The following is an 18,878-nucleotide window of genomic DNA, read 5'->3' as shown; positions in this document are numbered from 1 at the left end:
AGTGGTCCTAACGGCGATATACGTTGGTATATTTCAATGCTCTCTTTAATTTCGTCGTAAACAGCCGATAGCCTTGCGTATGTATTGTGAGGAATACAAGAGATATTATCCGTTAACGCAGACGTTCGAATTTGGCGCATTATGCTATCGTGAAATGGCGATACAGGTTTGTACCGCAGGCCGGCAACTTTTAAATCAAAAGTGACATAGCACTGCGATCACGGATATTCGAAATATATTTTTGTGTAAGTATAATATTCTTCATTTAACCGGCTTATGACGGTTTTGCGCTGGCGTTTTCGCTTCTGTGAATAGCTACTCTTCGGTAGGACTAATTCTTTCCATAAAACTAAAAATTCAAATTTATTAGAAATTCAGATTTTTCAATTTTTTCCTTCTCGGAATTTGGTGTCAATGTCGACTTTTTCTTAATGGTGAGTAAAGTGAAACTACAATACCACTGTCAGGTGGTTATATGGTAATTATAAACATGCTCGACATTTTCTGTCTTGCGGGATTGTTTGATGAAAGTATTTCATACTAATAATTTTAACATACGTTAGAAGGGTTCTGGATAATACAAGCACTTTCCAATCTACTCAGAATTGCTTCGCGAACCGGATGCGGCCCGCGGGCCGTATGCTTGACACCCCTGACATGGAACCTTTCGCAAAGGTTCGCGTTCACACGAACCAGAACCTTTCAAGGTTTCACATCATCCCCCCGGCTTCATTATAGATGATTTCAATGACAATATATGATCTGTTGCTATTACGCACTCACGTCACTCACGCTATTACGCACTCACTCGCTCACGTCACTGACCGAAGTCGAAATTTTCAGATGGATCCACAAATCGTTTGTGGGGCGGTTAACACGTCTTTCGTCAAACCTACGGATATCTGATCTGAGACCGTCCGACAGTGGGACATACGATTGCATCACATCGTATGGAGATGTATATCTGCTAAAACAAACGTCTTTACTCGTGAAAGGTAAGCAAACAATTTTAAATCGCATTGGTAGGTCACAGAAAGTCGGTGTATAGTTGCCGAACTACTTTTCACGGCAAATTGTGCGACTTGAAAGAGAATGAGCGCTACCGCTATGCATTTCGCAAAACGTATCGAGGATAACCCGTTGTAAATCATTGATGTGTTAATCAACCGAAGAGAAGGTAGGTTGGAAAATGAAGACGCCTACGGTAACTTCGATATTCGCGTGCTGACGAACACCTTTTGCTCGGTCGCGAGCAAATGGTTGTTCGCTGTCTTTAAATTCTATGATATTCGCAGTGAGTGGCCGAAATTCCAGTGTTTTAAAATCATGACGTTAAAATGGAACATGGCCTATTATAGTATGAAAATTGGACTTCATGGTGTTCACACAAGTCCTCGAATCAGACCAAATATTTCGAAAATTTTCGTAAATTAACATGAAATAAGAGCATTTTACAACAGATGTATTCAAACCTGAATTTTTTCACGCGTTGCGCGATTTAGGACACTAGTTTTTCTCGGTTGTAATATGGGTACCCCTTTCGGAAACTATATTACCCATAATTTACATAATTGATTCTGACTGTATTCGCCATTATCACAGAACGGTATATTCATAGGAACGCTTGTGACCGTTGGGGTGCTTTGGCCTATATAGGTTAGTGAAACTTTTCTGTTTCTGTGCCAAATGACACCAAGACATTGATAGTGTTGGCGGTGGTCGCAGTGCTATCCCGTGAAAATTGACGGCGATAAAACATTGGCAGCAAATGAGCAACTCGATATTGATGGGTTCAGGCTCAGAAATTACCCGCGCCGAATAATGGTGTACTTGCAATCAGAGCCCAACAGTACAAATCCAACCCGCGGTATATGAAGTATTGCACCCGTGAATGAATGCGAAATTGAGATCATGTTCGACTCGCCATATGAGTTGTTCGTTTAGTTTGGTCTGGTACGTGAGCATTTCCTTTATTTTTGAGTAGAAAAAAACGACCATGGTTCCAAGAACCTAAGATCGTATGACCCATAAATGCAATTACCATCAATATTGACAAAATTTACTCTAACTTTGATTTTTTTTCGTGCTTCGTTGGTACATCAATGCAGCAGCACACCACCGTTTCATGACATTTATGTTACCAAATTATGCACAATTTCCAATGGAGTATGGGAGACCGGGGACAATTGTAGCACTTTTTGTATTTTATAACATTTCGTGTTTTTCTCGTGGATATTTCATTTTCAAAGTTTTATATAAAGAAGCCAACATCGCGATAGTTGATATAAAAACTAAAATGGAACTCAATCAACAATCAATCATGGAAATCTAGGGTCGCGAAAATCGTCGCTCAAAAGTTACAATCGCCCTGTACCCAGCGGCAATTGAAACGCACATTCGGGGCAATTGTAACAGTTTTATTTGTAACTAAAAACAAACGAAATGAACAACAAAAACGCAAGCACAAATTGTATTATTGCATTTAACCTAAAAAGAGAAGTTTGAACGCTTCCAGGCTACGCCCCATCGCATATTTGGCATCGGAATAAAGTATCACCCTTCATGCCTTCTGTGAGCTCAAAGTGTACAAGAAACACATTCATGCCATCATCTCCCTACACATATTCGGCCTCTTCTACCCAGGTGCTGTAGTTCAGCGTGCATCATGGGTTAGGCATTCAAACACCTGCGAAATTGCGAAACCGACATGGCTGAAATATGTTGGTCGAATGAACCGATGGTAGTGTAGCAAAACGCGGGCGCAATATTGTGTAGCGTCAAAGCTACTACTGACATTATACTGTTCGATACAAAATTAAAATAAATTATTCGCACCAAATGACAAAATGTAAATGGGACATGCTCAAAGTCAGGGGATGAGGATTCAGTCATGGGATGGTTCTCAAGTAACCATTGAAGGCCGATACAAAAAAAGGCGATCGACATGAGAAAGGAGGGTAGAATCACGGAAATAACTGAACCCTATGATTCCCATCATCACTTCTGTATGGCCGTTCCGACAGAGGATACTGTTCGAATTAGTATGGCAAGGTTATATATGTTCTGGTATTGAACTTCTGGCTGTTGCAAGATACATCTGCAGCAGATAAATGGTTCTACCAAAATGTCAACACAGATTTTCAGCATTGAAAAGATATTGTAACGAGGCAAAAGTAACATAGTGTTACCATTGCCCCCGACACTCTCGACCATGATTAATGCCTCAGTATGGTACCTTTCCGACCATGCAAGTCCTAGTTTTCCTATCATCACGGTAGACTATGGTAACATTGTTCCAGCTACACATGTTACGTTGTAACCATACTTGAGGTAATATTTTTCTGAACAAATTATTCCAGACCAGAAAAGATTTACTCAAGTTTCCAAAATTTCATTTTTTCTGATTATTCCTGGGTCTCGCGTCGTAGCTCAACGTAACTTTAGTTATGTTAGAGACATAACTACTGCCTGTGTACTCAAAATATGAAGGCGATTTCTCCCTCCTACTAGCGGTGACGTCGATTGCTACATTTGCCCCGTGTTACCTTCGTCCCAGGTCTCCCCTAATATCCAAGGGGTGTAGTTGGGTCTGTTTTTTTGTACCAGCCCACGAAATCCGAATCAATACAAGGTAATTTTAAAGGTATACCACTCGTGCCTCATTTCAGTTTGAGATTCCTCCAGACTCGACCACATATATCGGAGTCCTATTAGAAGCAACATTATTTCGATTTTGTCTCTCTACTTAGCTTTTGCACGTCTCCCAGCATTTTACACCGTCGCTGTGTCTAATTGCCTTGTGGAAAGCACGTTTCCGATGTGAGATATTGTTACCGGGAATCAAAATACCTCATATTTTGCTCATATATCCCAATATTCCACTCCACGTTTCTTCACAGATTATCCCACTATCACGATAACTCGCAAGCCTTTAAAAGTGCTGCTCCCGATTGGGAAACATGCCATGATGGCGTTCCTGGCTACGTGCGGGGTCGTGGTCCACCCGATGCAGAAGTCTAAAGTATTTTGGAAGCTAGGCGATCAAGTTAGTTTTTTGCTGGTCTGTGTTTTTACCTTTTCATCTTTTCTCGCACCCAAACGATCAGAATGTTTGTTTCTACGCATGGCATCGCCATAAAATTATTATTTGCTTCACTTCGCTGCTTGAAAATTAGTGGATATTTTGCGACCGCCCAAAGCGATTGTTAAATTTCTTGCAACGACATAATTTCTTAACGCTTTGCGCAATATCCTGTGCTGGATTTGTACATATACAATAGGATGGTCCATAAAAACCGAATTTTGGAAAGTTGTTGGTCTGACCCTGCCAAATGTTGCTTTTGGTTGAAAAACACACCGTGTAAAATTTTATTGATATTCAATAATGTTTAGAGGTGGCTCGATGGATCTGAAATTTTTCCTATATCAGCTATGGAGCATATAACTCATAGTTGCTATTAGGTCAACGCTGGAAAGCCTGGATTACCTCGTCTGGTTAATAGCTGGTCATTGATGTGGGTACTATGATGACCAATATCATTTTTATTTTGCCAAGTAAGCTCTGTTTGAGGGTGTTACCTCCCTTTCGCCGGTAATACTCGGCACTTCAAATGGAGGGAAAGTGCGGGACCGTAACTGCCGCACCTGATATTTATTTTTGTAATTCGCATGATTCACATCCGAAAATATCAACACTTTATTCGCAATTGCGAAAGCACGGAAAATCCCCGGTATCGCTTAACGCCTCCGAAGACTGCTGGACTGGTTTAAACTAGGGTTGTGCACTGTTCAACGTTACATCGGTTCCGCCCTTTCCGACCGCGGCGGAACATATGAAGACATAAAGTTTTGGCCTGCATGCGGCTGCGGCCAAAATGCAGTGCGAAAAACGCCGGATAAATGCGATGAGACCATAGCTTAAGATGACCGTTGCTGGTTGCTCGAAACCTTCAACATTGTTATGCCGGTCTTAGAAGTGATCGAATCGTCTCATCCTTGCGACCTGAGCCCTGCCGTACAAATGTGGCCACAGAAGATAATGCACCCAGATTTAAAATCGCGAGCGTCAGCACACACGTTTCATAGAACTGCATTGCGTACAACTGGTTGGCTGCGCATTTTCTATTTTATACATGCCTGTAACAACGTAGCATACTGACATCAAAAAATCCATTCATGTCGATGCGTACGGCTTTGGTTGCGAAATGAAATAAAACTCTGATTCGGGTCGCGGTGTGAAAAGTGTAAGAACCACTGTTTCACGGCGTACGCCATAAAGTTAGTTGGTCCGAGAGAATGCTAATCATTTGAATAAATACTGTTAATCGGGACACATAAAACTAGATTATGCGCGACGAGTATGACTTAACATGTTGTTGTACTGGAGCAGCAACGCTGATGACTTCGAATACCTCTGGTGGTTCATATATTAAAATATCACGGTAAATCAATAACCTGTATGAAAATGTAATGGTTATCATAAGCAGAATTGCCGATACATTAAATCATGCAAAGCACAAACACGAATCACCTCAAATTCATTCAAAAACATCACTAGAAATTGACCAGTGCTACAGGAGAAGAAAGTTTAAATTTATTATATAAAAATAAATAACAAAGAATTCGATAATTTTCTGTTCACCCCATGAAAGTGTTAGGTCAGTGGTTCCCAACCTTTTTCGTCTCATGCCCCCCTTGGCCGATATTTGAGCTAAAATTCCCCCCTATGAAAAAGTTGCCTGTGACTAAAAAAATGTGCTTTTTATCGCGCAACCACTTGTTGAAAGAAAAGGAAAGGACGTAGTTTATTTTTGTCCTTGATGTTTTTCCGGCATATACACCGACTCATGATACACATAGGCCTACATACGATCTGTGCATATACATACCATTAGCGTATGGTGTGCATATGCCGCTGGACAAGGAAGTGCAGATATAGCCTTTACGGCTTTTTAAGTCATGCACCACCCATCCATGCTATCCCAGTAATGCATGAGCGCCAAGCAGGGAAGTCATGGATACCAGTGTTACTGTAATCAGGTCTTTGGTCTGACCCGGCCGGGGATCGAACCCACGACCTACCGATCAAGAAGCCGGACGCTTCACCATTACGCTATCTTGGCCAATTCAGATATGTCCGAAGTATGGCGAATGCGAACCTCACTAAACTTTGGTGAAGTACAGTCAAATTTGACCTGTTTTTCACCGGTTGGGTAGCGGCTGACGAAAAATAAATCACCAAGTCCGCTCGCTATGGACTTGAGTTGAATCGATGAATTGGTACGGTATGTTTTTCACGTTAGCTCATATGTTGGCTTAAAAAGTTAAACAATTTCACTAGCGGCCTTGTGCTGAAGTCGGCTTGACGTTTTCCTGCTTAGTAGCAATTTGGTCGAGAGGCTGTCGTGGACCCAACGAAATCGTCTCTTGAGTCTCACTTTATCAGGGGGTGTAATATATACGGAAGGCATTTGAACATACACCTAGCTTGAAATACGCCAAAGAAACATACAATTGTTAAGAATTAATTTCTACTTAACAGTTCTATACCATAAAAATCTAAAAACCTTGTGAACCCAGTGTATCTTCCGATACAATGCAAAAGCCAGATTCCCCCTAAAAAAGTTAAGCCAGATTCCCCCCTAAGAATATCAAAATTCCCCCCAAGGGGGGAATTCCCCCCGGTTGGGAACCACTGTGTTAGGTAGTCTATAGAAACGACGTTCACCAAATTTGGTTCAATTCCAACCACTGGAAGCGGAGTTATTGCCGCCTCCAAATGTAGATGATTAGCAGCGATAAACAGCGTAAAGTATGAGGGGGTCTGAGCAACGTTTTTTTTGGGGGGGGGGGGGGGGGGGGCGAGGGGCTGACGAAGTGCTATTGCGACCCTGGTCGAGTCATGTATTTATCGGTACTTCGATGAACAAAGTCGCCGGCACAATCACAACAATAATGTTAATATTTAATTAAGATACTATCCGGAAAAATAAATCACAGCATGATTTCTGGCGAACATGTCCAAACCGTGGATCTGCTTGTACCTCGACATGTGATAATGTCATATCCGTCGCCTTTCTCGGCAGCCTTTACTTGTGTCATGAAAGTTGGTGAAAAAACGTACTCTCGTGTTTTGGTGTCTAGGATTCCGCGTAAGTAAGCTTACTATATAATGACCAGACATAACTTTTTAGTCTCGTACCTTATCGCTACAGTCCTCGCACGCCCAGCAGAGACGACACGAATAGACATTGGTTAAAAACACAATCACTCCATGCTAACGGCCGCACTACTCGGATAGGGCAAACTCGACTAATCAATTCCGTATCTACTATTTGGTGAATATTGAGCGTGGCGTAAATGGCGCACTGCACTGCCAATCATGATACTTCCCTATTAAAAAAGTTGTTGCTGTAATAGCATTGATGGTGCTTCGAATCCACGAATCATTCCACATTTCAGATTTGCCGCGAGATAGTTATGCGGCCCCAATATTTTCCTTGTCAGGAATACATGAGATTCAACTGCTATAAAGATGTATCTTCGAGTTATGCTCAAGTCATGAGTTGTGTTACGATACATATCGCAGTAAATCTGCAAAACGAATAAATGGCACGTGGCCAATAACCATTGTATTTTAGATCCGCCAAGTTATGTAGATATTACCGGCCAGCTAGCAGTTCGTACTGGCAGCAGTGTCTCACTTACGTGTCAATCATCCTCATTTCCAAAAAGTACATACCGCTGGATTCGAGAAGGTGATCATTTATTTCGTTTCAAGCCTGTATTGTACTCTCTAAATTTCAAAATAACAACACCATGCTCTATGCTTGAACGCGTGCAATTGCGATGTGCAGCCTACGTGTCCAAAAGCATTGGTGGAATCGGTCACCGGTTTTTCAATGTATTTGGATCAGATATCACTGTTAGTATTTACGAGGGAGAACCTTGATTGTCATTGATTTAGGGCCGGGGTGGACAACACCATTTTGTGCGGCCCGCGAAAGACTCAAGAAACGTTATAAAAATATTCATGAAATGCAGGTGCAACAAATACTTGATTAAACTTTTTCTCAATATATGTCAACATGTAAGTTATATTCCTAATATGGTATTTTTTTATTTCATTCCAGGCGCGATAGCCCGACCTCGAGGCCCATTTATTCTCACGGTTTCAATTGCTAAGCATCACAGAAAGTAAAAACGTTAATGACTTAATTCGGACAGCGAGTGTGATTTTATATTTGCAACCCCAGTAAGTTTATTGCTTTTAGTGCTGTACTTGGAGAACTGAATCGAGCGTGTGCTAGGTAAACACGTTCTCAGTATCGGTTGAAGTATTTATATTTATATTTATATTATCTCTATATATATGTCTATTAGGGTTGTCCATAATTTGGAAAATCTCAAAATTTATGCGTATCCATGTCTCATTTTATAGATTATAGATAAAAAAACGTCAATGAACCTGCAATAAGCTCACAGGAAAGTCGTTAACATTTGTCTAAATGCGTTTGAAAGTAGCTGCCGTAGAGTGGGCGTATCAGCGACCATAGAACGGCAAGCAGACTAGTAATCACGAAATCACGGCTCTTGATTGGCTAATCTGCTATGCTTCAATGATCACGACGGTGGTGGCTTGCTGATCAGCTGGTCAAGGAGTCGGCTAACGGCGGTGATTCTGTAAGCGCATTGTAGGTTGGTCCGCAGATAATGATTCAAGATTAATTCAGAACATGTTGAGTAACGAAATACATGATGAACAAAGAACAGCTGCTTCACAAAAACTTTAAATACAGGACTTGATGGCTTATTGTGAAGGAAACCGTTGTAGCCTGTATGCCTTGTTTTCATCGAGGGAAAGCACAAAAACACGAGAAGAAATATTACAAAGGCGCTTATGCAAGTGGCGAACGAACTTCTAGTTTCAGAGGGGATGTTCCATGATTAAATACAAATATAAAACTTGACAATGACACTGCCGTGTCTGATCTTATCTTGTCGTGGTAGCCTATATAATTGAAGTCTTAAAAGCTGTACGGACTGGATGAATCAGCCATTTATGCTTGGCACTTGTCACATTCTTGCAGCATAATGAATCATACCCGCGAGTGCTCTCTAAGTCCTCAATGATGCCCCGGAAGAAGGTCTAAAGGCAGGCAAAGACTATGCGGGTAGGACCAGTAAAAAGACTGTTCGCTTGCATTGTTTAGCATGTCCATAATGAATCTCAGATCATTACCGACTGCATCACGACTAATGCTTCAATCAAACCAGACATGGACATAAAAAAACAATGTATTGAAGCGGTGCGCTAGTTACATTTTTTTAAAGTCCCAATGCAAGCTACCTGGTCGGCCAACATAACTTCAGAGCATACAGGATTGCGTCCAGAATCCATCTCATATGGTGTGCTGCACCAGTTTGGCGATAACTAATATACTTTACCTGCACTGCACCCAGAAAAGCAGGACCACTTGGCGTAATCTCAATCATATCAGATAGGTATTTCTGGGATCTATAGTTCACAAGCATTCGCTGTTTCACCTCTGTCATGCCTGCAAGAGGGTATTGTTGTTCTGAACCTATCGTTATCTAGTTTTAACACTGAAAAATTCAATGACCAAGTGTCTCATTTTAGTATTTAATCACCAACGTACAATGCGCTTACAGAATCATCATTGCCGTTAGCGTACTCCTTGAACTAGTAGAAGCACATAATCAGCTAGCCACTGTGGTCGTGATCATTGAAGCATAGCTGATTAACCAATCAAGAGACGTGATTTCGTGATTACTGGTCTTCTCGCCGTTCTATGGTCGCTAACACGCCCACTCTATGGCAGCTACTTTCAAACGCATTTAGACAAATGTTAACGACTTTCCTGTAACGTTATTGCAGGTTCATTGACGCTTTTTATCAATAATCTACAGAATGAGACATGGATACGCATCTTTTTTGAGATTTTTCCAAATTTTGGACAACCCTAATGTCTATATGCATATATTGTAGAAGCGTATTTAAAGGTAGCATGGTTTTGATGCAGTCGGCATCGTGTGTCTTTGAGTTATACCAAAATTACAATCAGCGATTTTATAAACATATCAACAATTCTGCTCAGATATTGAAATTTTTATGTCGTTCAAAGATTCGGGACAACTCTCTCTCATCCCCAACTTTGCATTTGAGGATGGCCACGGGCCAGCTTATGAAATCTTTTTAATATTTCTGACGATATTATCATCATATTAGTGTTTAGTTTGTTTTGAATACACAAATGTTTATCCTGTGGCTATGGCAAATTTGGCTAAATAAATTGGGCTCCCGGAAATACCTTATTTTATTAATGTGTTCAGCTTTCGTTGTGCGCTGGAGAGTAAATGGTATGGTATCTTACCGTGCGCGTAGAAAACTCCATTCTACAAACTTTTGAAAGCGATGCGATCGTTATTATGACACCATGGAATGGCACAGATAGTCTGATGCCCGTTCCAGACAGACCGTGATTGACGCATATCGGTAATAGTTACCAGATACAGAACTTGCTATTCTTCCTAGTGCCCATCAAACCTTCAAGCTGTGTGAATGAATTATGTTTTGCAATGTTAGATGGTTGCGTCATAGCAATGTAGATAACGATTTCGTGATTTCAAACAGTGTTCAGATCGGGAGTAGGACAAATTATCGATGATTCAATCCATTGTGTCATTGGCTATACATTTCAGTCTTTGATTGCGGCTCTTTCGCCATTTTGCTCGAGGTTTAACCCGATTATAAATTGATGCCATTTTATTGCGAATAAACAATATGCGTGTTGTTTTCGTGGTGTTGAATCTCGAATCGAGTTCACATAAACGTTTCACCCGCAACAATGGTATCAATCAATGATAAATCATTGTGTTCAACGATGAACTTGATATTTTAAAATCCGCTAGTGGGCGCTAAAGAGTGTCCGGAATTCGCTTCGAACAAATATGGTAACCCTAATTTAGTGACACAAAATCGGACAAAGCGTGAAAAATTTTGAAAAAAGTAACTTTGGGCTCCGTTCAAGCTCGGCCCCTATCAATTAGCGGTTTGTGGTGCGGCAGTTACTATAAGACCTAGGCTACTTCACAAAATAAATGAATGTAAAACGAATCATCGTGCAAACTGCGCATTTGAACGAGTCAGCTTGTACTTGTCGCTCGCATATCGTTAAATGACACGGCTTGGACTTCAAGTCAAATGTTTCCAGACGTAATGTTACCTCGCGAAGTTCTCAATCAGTTTAAATTTTGATGTTATATTTATTTTATCAATGGACAAGCCCTCATCATATTGCAGCTTGAAATTTGAGGTACAAAATTGTAAAATGACTGACGTACCGGCAGGAAAGTCGTCGCGGACCGGCGGTTAAGAACCGCTGATATAGATTATTTATCATTTTCTTTAGACTACATTTATTTTAGGCATAATTTCAAAATTTTGAATGGCATACTATAATGTGACTCGGCGCCATGGTCATGCTGTTAGTGAACAATGAGTAAACTAACGTTGAAAACGTCTGGGTATGCAATGTACTACTTTGCAATTGCATATGTTTGCTGCGCCGAGGTTCGAGATTCGAGTAATATTGCTCTGAAAGTATTTCGCTGGGAGGGGAAATGTATCGACAAGCAGGTCGTAACGCATCCACGCTCGTGATGTTTTATTATAATGTTCGACAAGAAGAATGCTTAGCGTGGACTATACTTGACTAGTTTCCATTTAGTCCGCTGAATATATTCACAACTCCACCGCTTCGAAACGAATAGGTTGTGAATTCGAGTCAGACTGAGGTCGACTCCAGTATTCCTACCCAAGTGTTTTCGGTTTCGTTGGGGTGATGGGTATTAAAATTGGGAAGGGGGGTATTAGGATTGGAGGGGGGGGGAGATATATTATTTTCGGACTGGTATAAACCCATGATTTTGACTCTAGTTAACTACACACTAATAAATGACAAATGCTCAAGTGTCGCATGCTCAAATGTCGCATGCCAAGTGACGCATGCTCAAGAGTCACATGCGCAAGTGTCGCATGCGCAAGTGTCGCATTGGCAAGTGTCACCATGCTCATTTCCACCATGCTAATCTGTCACCATGTAAAGTGTCAACATGCTGAAGTGTCCCAATGGTTATGTTCTTGATCGGCCGATCAAGAGCAGCCTGGAAAGCCATCGGTGAATTAGTTGGCTTCAAGAGGACCCGCGTGAAGGCCTGTACGGAAGACCTCGCAGCACACTTCTAGACCCTGTTATCTACACCTGCACCGGACATCGATGTGCTCGTTGCACCGCCTTCACTAGCAGCAAATCCTCTAGCGATCAATACAACCCTGATCACGCTAGGTGAGCTCAAGACAGCCATGCGTGGAGTACCACAATTCAAGGCCACCGGCACGGACGGCATCCCAACGGCTGCTTACACCTCGGGCGTTGCACCTGTGCTCCTCGACGTCATGAATGGCGTCCTCGAAGGCGGCCCGGTGCCCCCCGAGTGGCTCGAGAGCGAAATCGTTCCTATCTACAAGAAAGGCGCTGCGAGTGACCCAGCGAACTACAGAGGCATCTCCCTGATGCAGACCGCTGCCAAGCTGTTCGACCGAGTACTGCTCCTTCGCATACGTGAGCAACTCTCTACCAAGCTCCTGATTGCTCAGAATGGATTTCGACCATCTCGCGGTACAACAGAGCACATCCTGGCACTGCGCACAATCATTGACACCTGCCGCTCACACAAAAAGAATGTTGTGGCCGTCTTCGTTGATTTCGCGAAAGCCTTCGACTCGGTCTCGCGCCCAGCCATGGCGGAGATCCTCAGATTCTATGGAATTCCTGAGGTGATAACGTACGCCATTATGGCCCTCTACACTGACACACGAGCGCGAGTCCGAACAGATGACGGCCCAAGTGGAGATTTCAACACTTCGGCTGGTGTGCTTCAAGGTGACACCCTGCCACCATTCTTGTTCGTGGTCATCCTTGACTTCGTGCTACGAACGGCCTTCCCGGATACTACGAACTTCTTTGAATGGCGGCCACGGCAAGGAACGCGCACGCGTACGACTCGCGAGGCAATCCACGTAGGTATTTTTGCCTACGCAGACGACCTAGCCCTTCTTGCCCCGAACACCGCATCGGCACAGCGTCTTATTAACCAGCTAGAGGCCGCCGCCGCTCTTGTTGGCCTCCAGATTAACGCTAAGAAGACTGAGGTTCTGGCCATACCAGCTCTACCGGAGAACGCGACACCAATTCAACTGGGAGATATCGATCTCAAGTATGTAACGAGTTTTGTATACCTCGGTATTGACGTCGCTGACTCTGGAAAAGCGCTCAAGGCGAGGCGAGCAAAGGCCTGGGGCGCGGCAAGACGGCTACATAGCCTCTTCCATTCAAGTGTCTCAACCCAGCTCAAGACCCGCATCTTCCGTGCCACTGTCGAGCAGGTTCTTCTCTACGGAATAGAAGCACTCACGCTGACAGAAAAGCTGGCTAAGACACTCAACGCCAACTACGATGCACTCCTCCGCTACGCACTCGGCATCCACCACCCGGAGCACATATCCACCAATGCTCTGCGCAAACTCACAAAAACAGTCCCATGCCGTTTGCTGGCTGCTGAACGACGCTTACGCTTAATCGGTCATCTAGTGCGGCATCAAGACGATCAACCAGCCGCCGCCATCATCAACCACATTCCGACGGAGCCATGGCGCAAAGGTGGCTGGAATAGAACCACATGGCGCTCAGCAATAGAGACCGAGCTAGCGCAACGCGGGCTATCGCTCGAAGACGCCCACGACCGCCCACGCTGGAGGCGCTTAATAAGGGCCCAAAACTGATTATCTTGATGTTCATTTGTTTCCTGTTTTCTTTTGCCCTTTTATTTAATTGAAAGCCGATATATATATATCATGGTTATGTGTCCCCATGCTCACGTGTTACCATGCCCATGTGTAACCATATTGATTAGCCCCATGCTAATGTGTAACCATACTCAAGTGTCGCATGCTAATCTGTTTCCATGTCCATGTGTCCCCTTGCTCATGTTTCACCATGCTGATATGTCCGCATGCGCATGTGTCCCCATGCTCAGGTGTCCATATGCTCATGTGTTACCATGCAAATGTGCCCTCATGCTATAGCGTCGCATGCTTAACTGTCGTTTTCCATTGTGTCGCATGCTCATATGTCGCGCAACCGTTTAACCGCAACCGTCTTAAACAAAGTTCAATTTGTTTTAAATGCATGCCTAATGATAACCTTAACCCGATACCAATCTACACCACAGTGAAGGTTCTACAGAAACTGTAACCACCGCCTTCATATACACCAGAAATATTTTATACTTGCGTAGCAGTTTGATTTATTGCATCTACATTGTATGTTGTACAATAATGCACGTGTTCGACTGGTCAACTTAACAAAACAGTTTAGTTGGTCGGAAAATCCGGAGGAACTGCCCAAGGAACTGATGAACAAACAGCGACAGTAGCCAATATAATTGACGCACCCAAGCTTCGTGCTTACAGGTGAGTAAAATGTTGTCCATGATGGAATTGTTCTGGTGGGTACCAATGAGCATTATCGTATCCGTTGTTCACTTCTAAGTCAGCATAAGAAGGATTACCTTCCCGACAACCAAAATCAATGTTTTGGAGTTGATTGGACTGATCCATTGAGCTTCCAATTGTACCATAAATGCAACCATATGCAGAGTAACTATGTGGCGGATACATCACATCGATGCTAGTACTAGGCTCGTTCCGAGGTCTATCAACGGGATAATAAATTTCATTTGACTGGGGCGACTGATGATGACTACAATTTTCAACGAAGTGTCCGTGGTTTAAGGTCGAAATTGCGGTGGAACTCGTCGGTTGCTGATCATGTTCAGTCTGTGAAGTCACATGAATGATTTCAGCGTGAAATCTTTTTGGAGCTGGCTGGTCGCATTCTTCGGCCCGTTTGATTTGTTTGACTCTCCTTCTCCTTCCGCCTGGAAGAAAACCCCTCGCGAACGGGTTGTTTGCGATTTTCAATTGGGAGAGACTGGCGTTTTTGTACGCAGTCACGGCAATGAAGTTCGTCTCCGCGAAACTGTAGGAGTAAATCTCTTCCGGTCTGTCGCACCTCGCGATGTGCGCGCGAAGCTGGTAGCGGTACGTTGAATGTAGAAGAAGCTAAGAGAAGACGTGAAATGTTACAATTAAAACAAAATCAAAGTTGTAGGAACATCATTGGAATTGTAAAAATTCAGTCAAGTTTTTATCTGATGAGTTGTGCTGTGTCTTCATTGCCAGTTGAAGCCTATAAACTAACACTATTTTGAAAACTTGACTTGCTGATTTATATAGGCCCTACCCAATATAACAGAGACACCATAACCATAATCGATGTGATAAAGTTAACCATTCGCCCATATCGTTATTACAGCTGGAGCTGGTAAGGCGCCGATTCTTGCAATAACGTAAAGCGATTTGGTTTTGCATAACCATGTTATCCCCGTACGTGGTATCTTACAAAAGGCTATACCAGCGGTCACCAGCACGCGACCCTCTAGGTCAAATTTTGCGGCCAGCGGCTTGATTTGAAATGTCGAAATAATGCTAAGAAGGAGAAGTACAAAATGCTGAAATTGATTACAGTTTCAACACATTGTTTTTTTTTAAATAAACCATACTCCTGGTCCCAACATCACTATTCCTCACTAAGTAAAAGCTAGAACGGCTTTGGCGATGGCAACAGCATTCCATCTGAAAGGAAAAATCAGCTGATATGAATGAGAATCGACATATTGCCTTGGCGTGTAATGGCCATAACACTGCCATGACCGAGACGCTTAGAAAACGGCTCAGGGTTTCCCCATAAAATGAAGCTTTACGTGGAGATGGTCTTTCAGCTAGTAATGTCTCTCGCTAGCTGCAAAATCAATTCCTTATAGTCGCTGAAAAGCGTTGTCAGGTATCGTGCGAAGCTCATAGTTAAGAATTAAAGAAATCTGATGATCATGATTTTTTTGTTGTATTTGTATTCCCTTGACCAAATATTACTTCTTTTGTGGTAACTATGTGCCCATCGCCTATGTTAAGTAACACAGCGTTGTACTGACATAGAGTTGTAAAACTTGGTTGAAAAGCTGTGTGGCCTATTTCATATCGGTATTCAATTCATGCGGCTCGCGGCCGCTAACAAATTTGAAAAGTGGCCCACGACCCGTTTTAGTTGACGACCCCTGGCCTATCGCCAGAACGAAAGTGGGTCGTGCGACATATCAGTAGACCAGATATCCTTATAAACAATATCGGTCCGGTCTAAATGGCCATATTAATCAAAACAACATGAATATCAAAAACAACAACACCCACAACAGCTAATTTTCTTACCTTGTCATTTTGCAGATTTAGTGGTGAATTCGTCAGTTTGACCTTGTGGAAGGACACGATTGTGTTCATGATATCCGCTCCTGTTGACGAAGACAGCGGGTGCATGAAGACTTGAGGGCTGTACGGTATTTTACCTTTTCCCGCGACTATCCATCGACCTGCCTACAAAACGTTCAGTATAATTTTTTGCTCGTGAGTGGCATGTTACCCTAAATTGTCATTACACTTCAAGATGTTTCGTGATGGCGACTACATCCAATTCAAAAAAGATGCTCCAGGTGAGGCTGCAACCCACAACCTCCGCATATCCTCATATAAGTAAGGCATGCTAACCGATTGCGCCACTGTAGCGACGCGGTGCGGCGAAGATAAATTATTACTACACATTCCGCATTATGGTACAATTAAATTTATTTTGTATACCTAAACACTAACCATTCTACTATTTGTTATTATTTGATGGTGTCATATATCCTACAAGTCAAATCATATAAAACTGCGCGATAGTGTCAGAATGATGTGAATCCACCGATGTTGTGAGATAGGCATATGCATTTATCAATATCAAATACTAGTGACTGTCGTATCGTACCATTTACCGTGATAGTTTGAAAAAATATCAATATGCTTACCTGGAACTTATAGCTATTCTCGTCCATTCTTTCGACATCCATCATGATTTTATAGCGCGCGCTTGGCTCTAATCCAGAGAACTTAACTCGAAACGATGGGGATATGCGTCTGAAAGGAAAAATAATTATTTACTATTACAATGCATGCATGACACTCTCGAAACTATAGCAATACAATAATTTCATGTCCTACAGTCCGGTCACTACTCGTAGTGTTATTAGCATATCATACTTAGAAAGAGTATAGATTACTTAATTCATATTGAAACTTACCTGCCAGCGTTGTTGAGCACCATTTCGGTACCAATCGAATTGAATTGATTCCACAGAGCTTGATCGCATAAGGTTATTTGCACGAACTGCTCCTTGACCTCTATCTGCGGGCGTACCTGCCCTGAAAGCTGCCATTGCTGTCCTGTACCGAATGGTAAATTTTGGACAAATACGTTACTTTGGTCGTAGACGCAGCTAGGAGCTTGATTCGAATATTGTTGAGACATTGTTGACTTCTGCTAGCGACAGGTTGCAAATGATTTCATGATCAAGTTGGACGTCGTATAAAGTGTTTTTGACGCGACATGGTTCTTTAAAGTTCCTTATTATGTGTATTGTATATTGTTTCAAGTTGGGACATGGGACATGTGAATTTTCTGTGAGTTTACGGGATGTATATTACGCGCAACTTCTGCCATGTTCTCAGTGTGATCCTTGTGTATTTGGATTCTACTGTGACGGTAATACACTAAAATGCACTGCTGGGCTCTCTCGCCTTTATCGGCATGAAAGTTACGCCGTTATCAGTATCAGAAGCAGGATGCCGTTATCAAGACGTCGGGCCGCGACTGCATTCATCATATCTCCCAATAAACACCATTATATATGTATATTAGATAAGGATGTGGATGTTAGTAATCTTACACGTGCACAACTGCACATACGTATCCGACAATTCCATTCTACAGATGTGGTTGCCAACTGTTTGAACGCGACAAATATTTGACAAGCTATTGTAATTCGTTAAGTGTTGCGACACAAACAGTGCATATCGGACAATTGTATTCCATAGATTTGGTGGCAAACTTCATTTCAACCGAACAAAATATTGTCATTCGGTGAATGTTGCGATGCAAACTATCTTGATTCGCAAAAATCCTTGTTTAAAAATTTCTGAAGAAAAATATATCCATTGTTCCCACAGTCATTATTTAGTCAAACTTAAATGGCTAAGCGAAGTTAGCCCGCAATATATTACGGAATAAAACCATGTATACTGCGCAATGATTTAACATAGACCTAAAACTCAATTAATATTGCACCACACATCACGACTCGAATATTACAGTTGTGAATATCAGCTGCGGTGCTTTAGATTTAGAGCATATCGCTGACGCAATGTGCAGCAATTGAAAGCTATTCTCGCATTAATTCTCAAAATGTTAATTTCATTCGCTACAGTAGAGTTACTCTGCAACCTCCCTGTTCTGTGGAATACGGAGGAGGTTGATTGCGAAGTACTTCTACACTCCTCTCTAATACTTAATCAAGTTGGGGATATCCACTGTAACGTAATAGCTTTGTAGACAGATCCTACTAACTTTATAAAACTCCGAATTATGTATCGTCTGCCCATCTGTCACATATCACAGGGATCGGCAACCTTTTTCGCTCTGTGGACCAGTACTAAAAATGAGTTTTTTTTTTGCAGTCCGGTCGTCATAAGAACTTTAACATATGTTGCAGCTCATACACCATATACGTTCTTCATTCAATTTGAAGTGCAAAGTCGACAACGTGCGGGCGTACATATCACAACACAGCAGGAGATCTCGTCACATTGC

General features: G+C 42.3%; 1 protein-coding gene and 1 long non-coding RNA gene across 2 annotated transcripts in view; one reads left to right on the top strand and one right to left on the bottom strand.

Moving 5' to 3' along the window:
* The window catches only part of LOC145454219 (uncharacterized), a 161,087-nt gene that overhangs the window by 35,048 nt on the left and 107,161 nt on the right, over positions 1-18,878 (top strand). The window lies entirely within an intron of this gene.
* On the bottom strand, positions 14,400-16,847 carry LOC145453595 (T-box transcription factor TBX5-like). The gene is made up of 2 exons (XM_080331562.1): positions 16,409-16,847; positions 14,400-15,205 (listed from the first exon to the last, which is right to left on the bottom strand). Exons 1-2 carry the CDS (start codon positions 16,511-16,513, stop codon positions 14,549-14,551), a joined length of 762 nt encoding a protein of 253 aa, XP_080187688.1. The 5' UTR covers positions 16,514-16,847; the 3' UTR covers positions 14,400-14,548.

Source organism: Botryllus schlosseri, chromosome 13, assembly GCF_051294905.1.
Source record: "Botryllus schlosseri isolate E-star chromosome 13, Bs_hap1, whole genome shotgun sequence".
Lineage (NCBI taxonomy): Eukaryota > Metazoa > Chordata > Ascidiacea > Stolidobranchia > Styelidae > Botryllus > Botryllus schlosseri.
Note: the sequence above shows the minus strand (reverse complement) of the source record. Positions and strands in the feature narration are given on the sequence as shown.

Bases quoted from the DNA above. Each gene is read 5' to 3' on its own strand.
- LOC145453595 (XM_080331562.1), bottom strand. From the start codon at position 16,513: ATGCACCCGCTGTCTTCGTCAACAGGAGCGGATATCATGAACACAATC. The intron at 15,206-16,408 runs GTAAGAAAATTA...GTCTTCTCTTAG, and splicing joins TAAATCTGCAAAATGACAAG to CTTCTTCTACATTCAACGTA.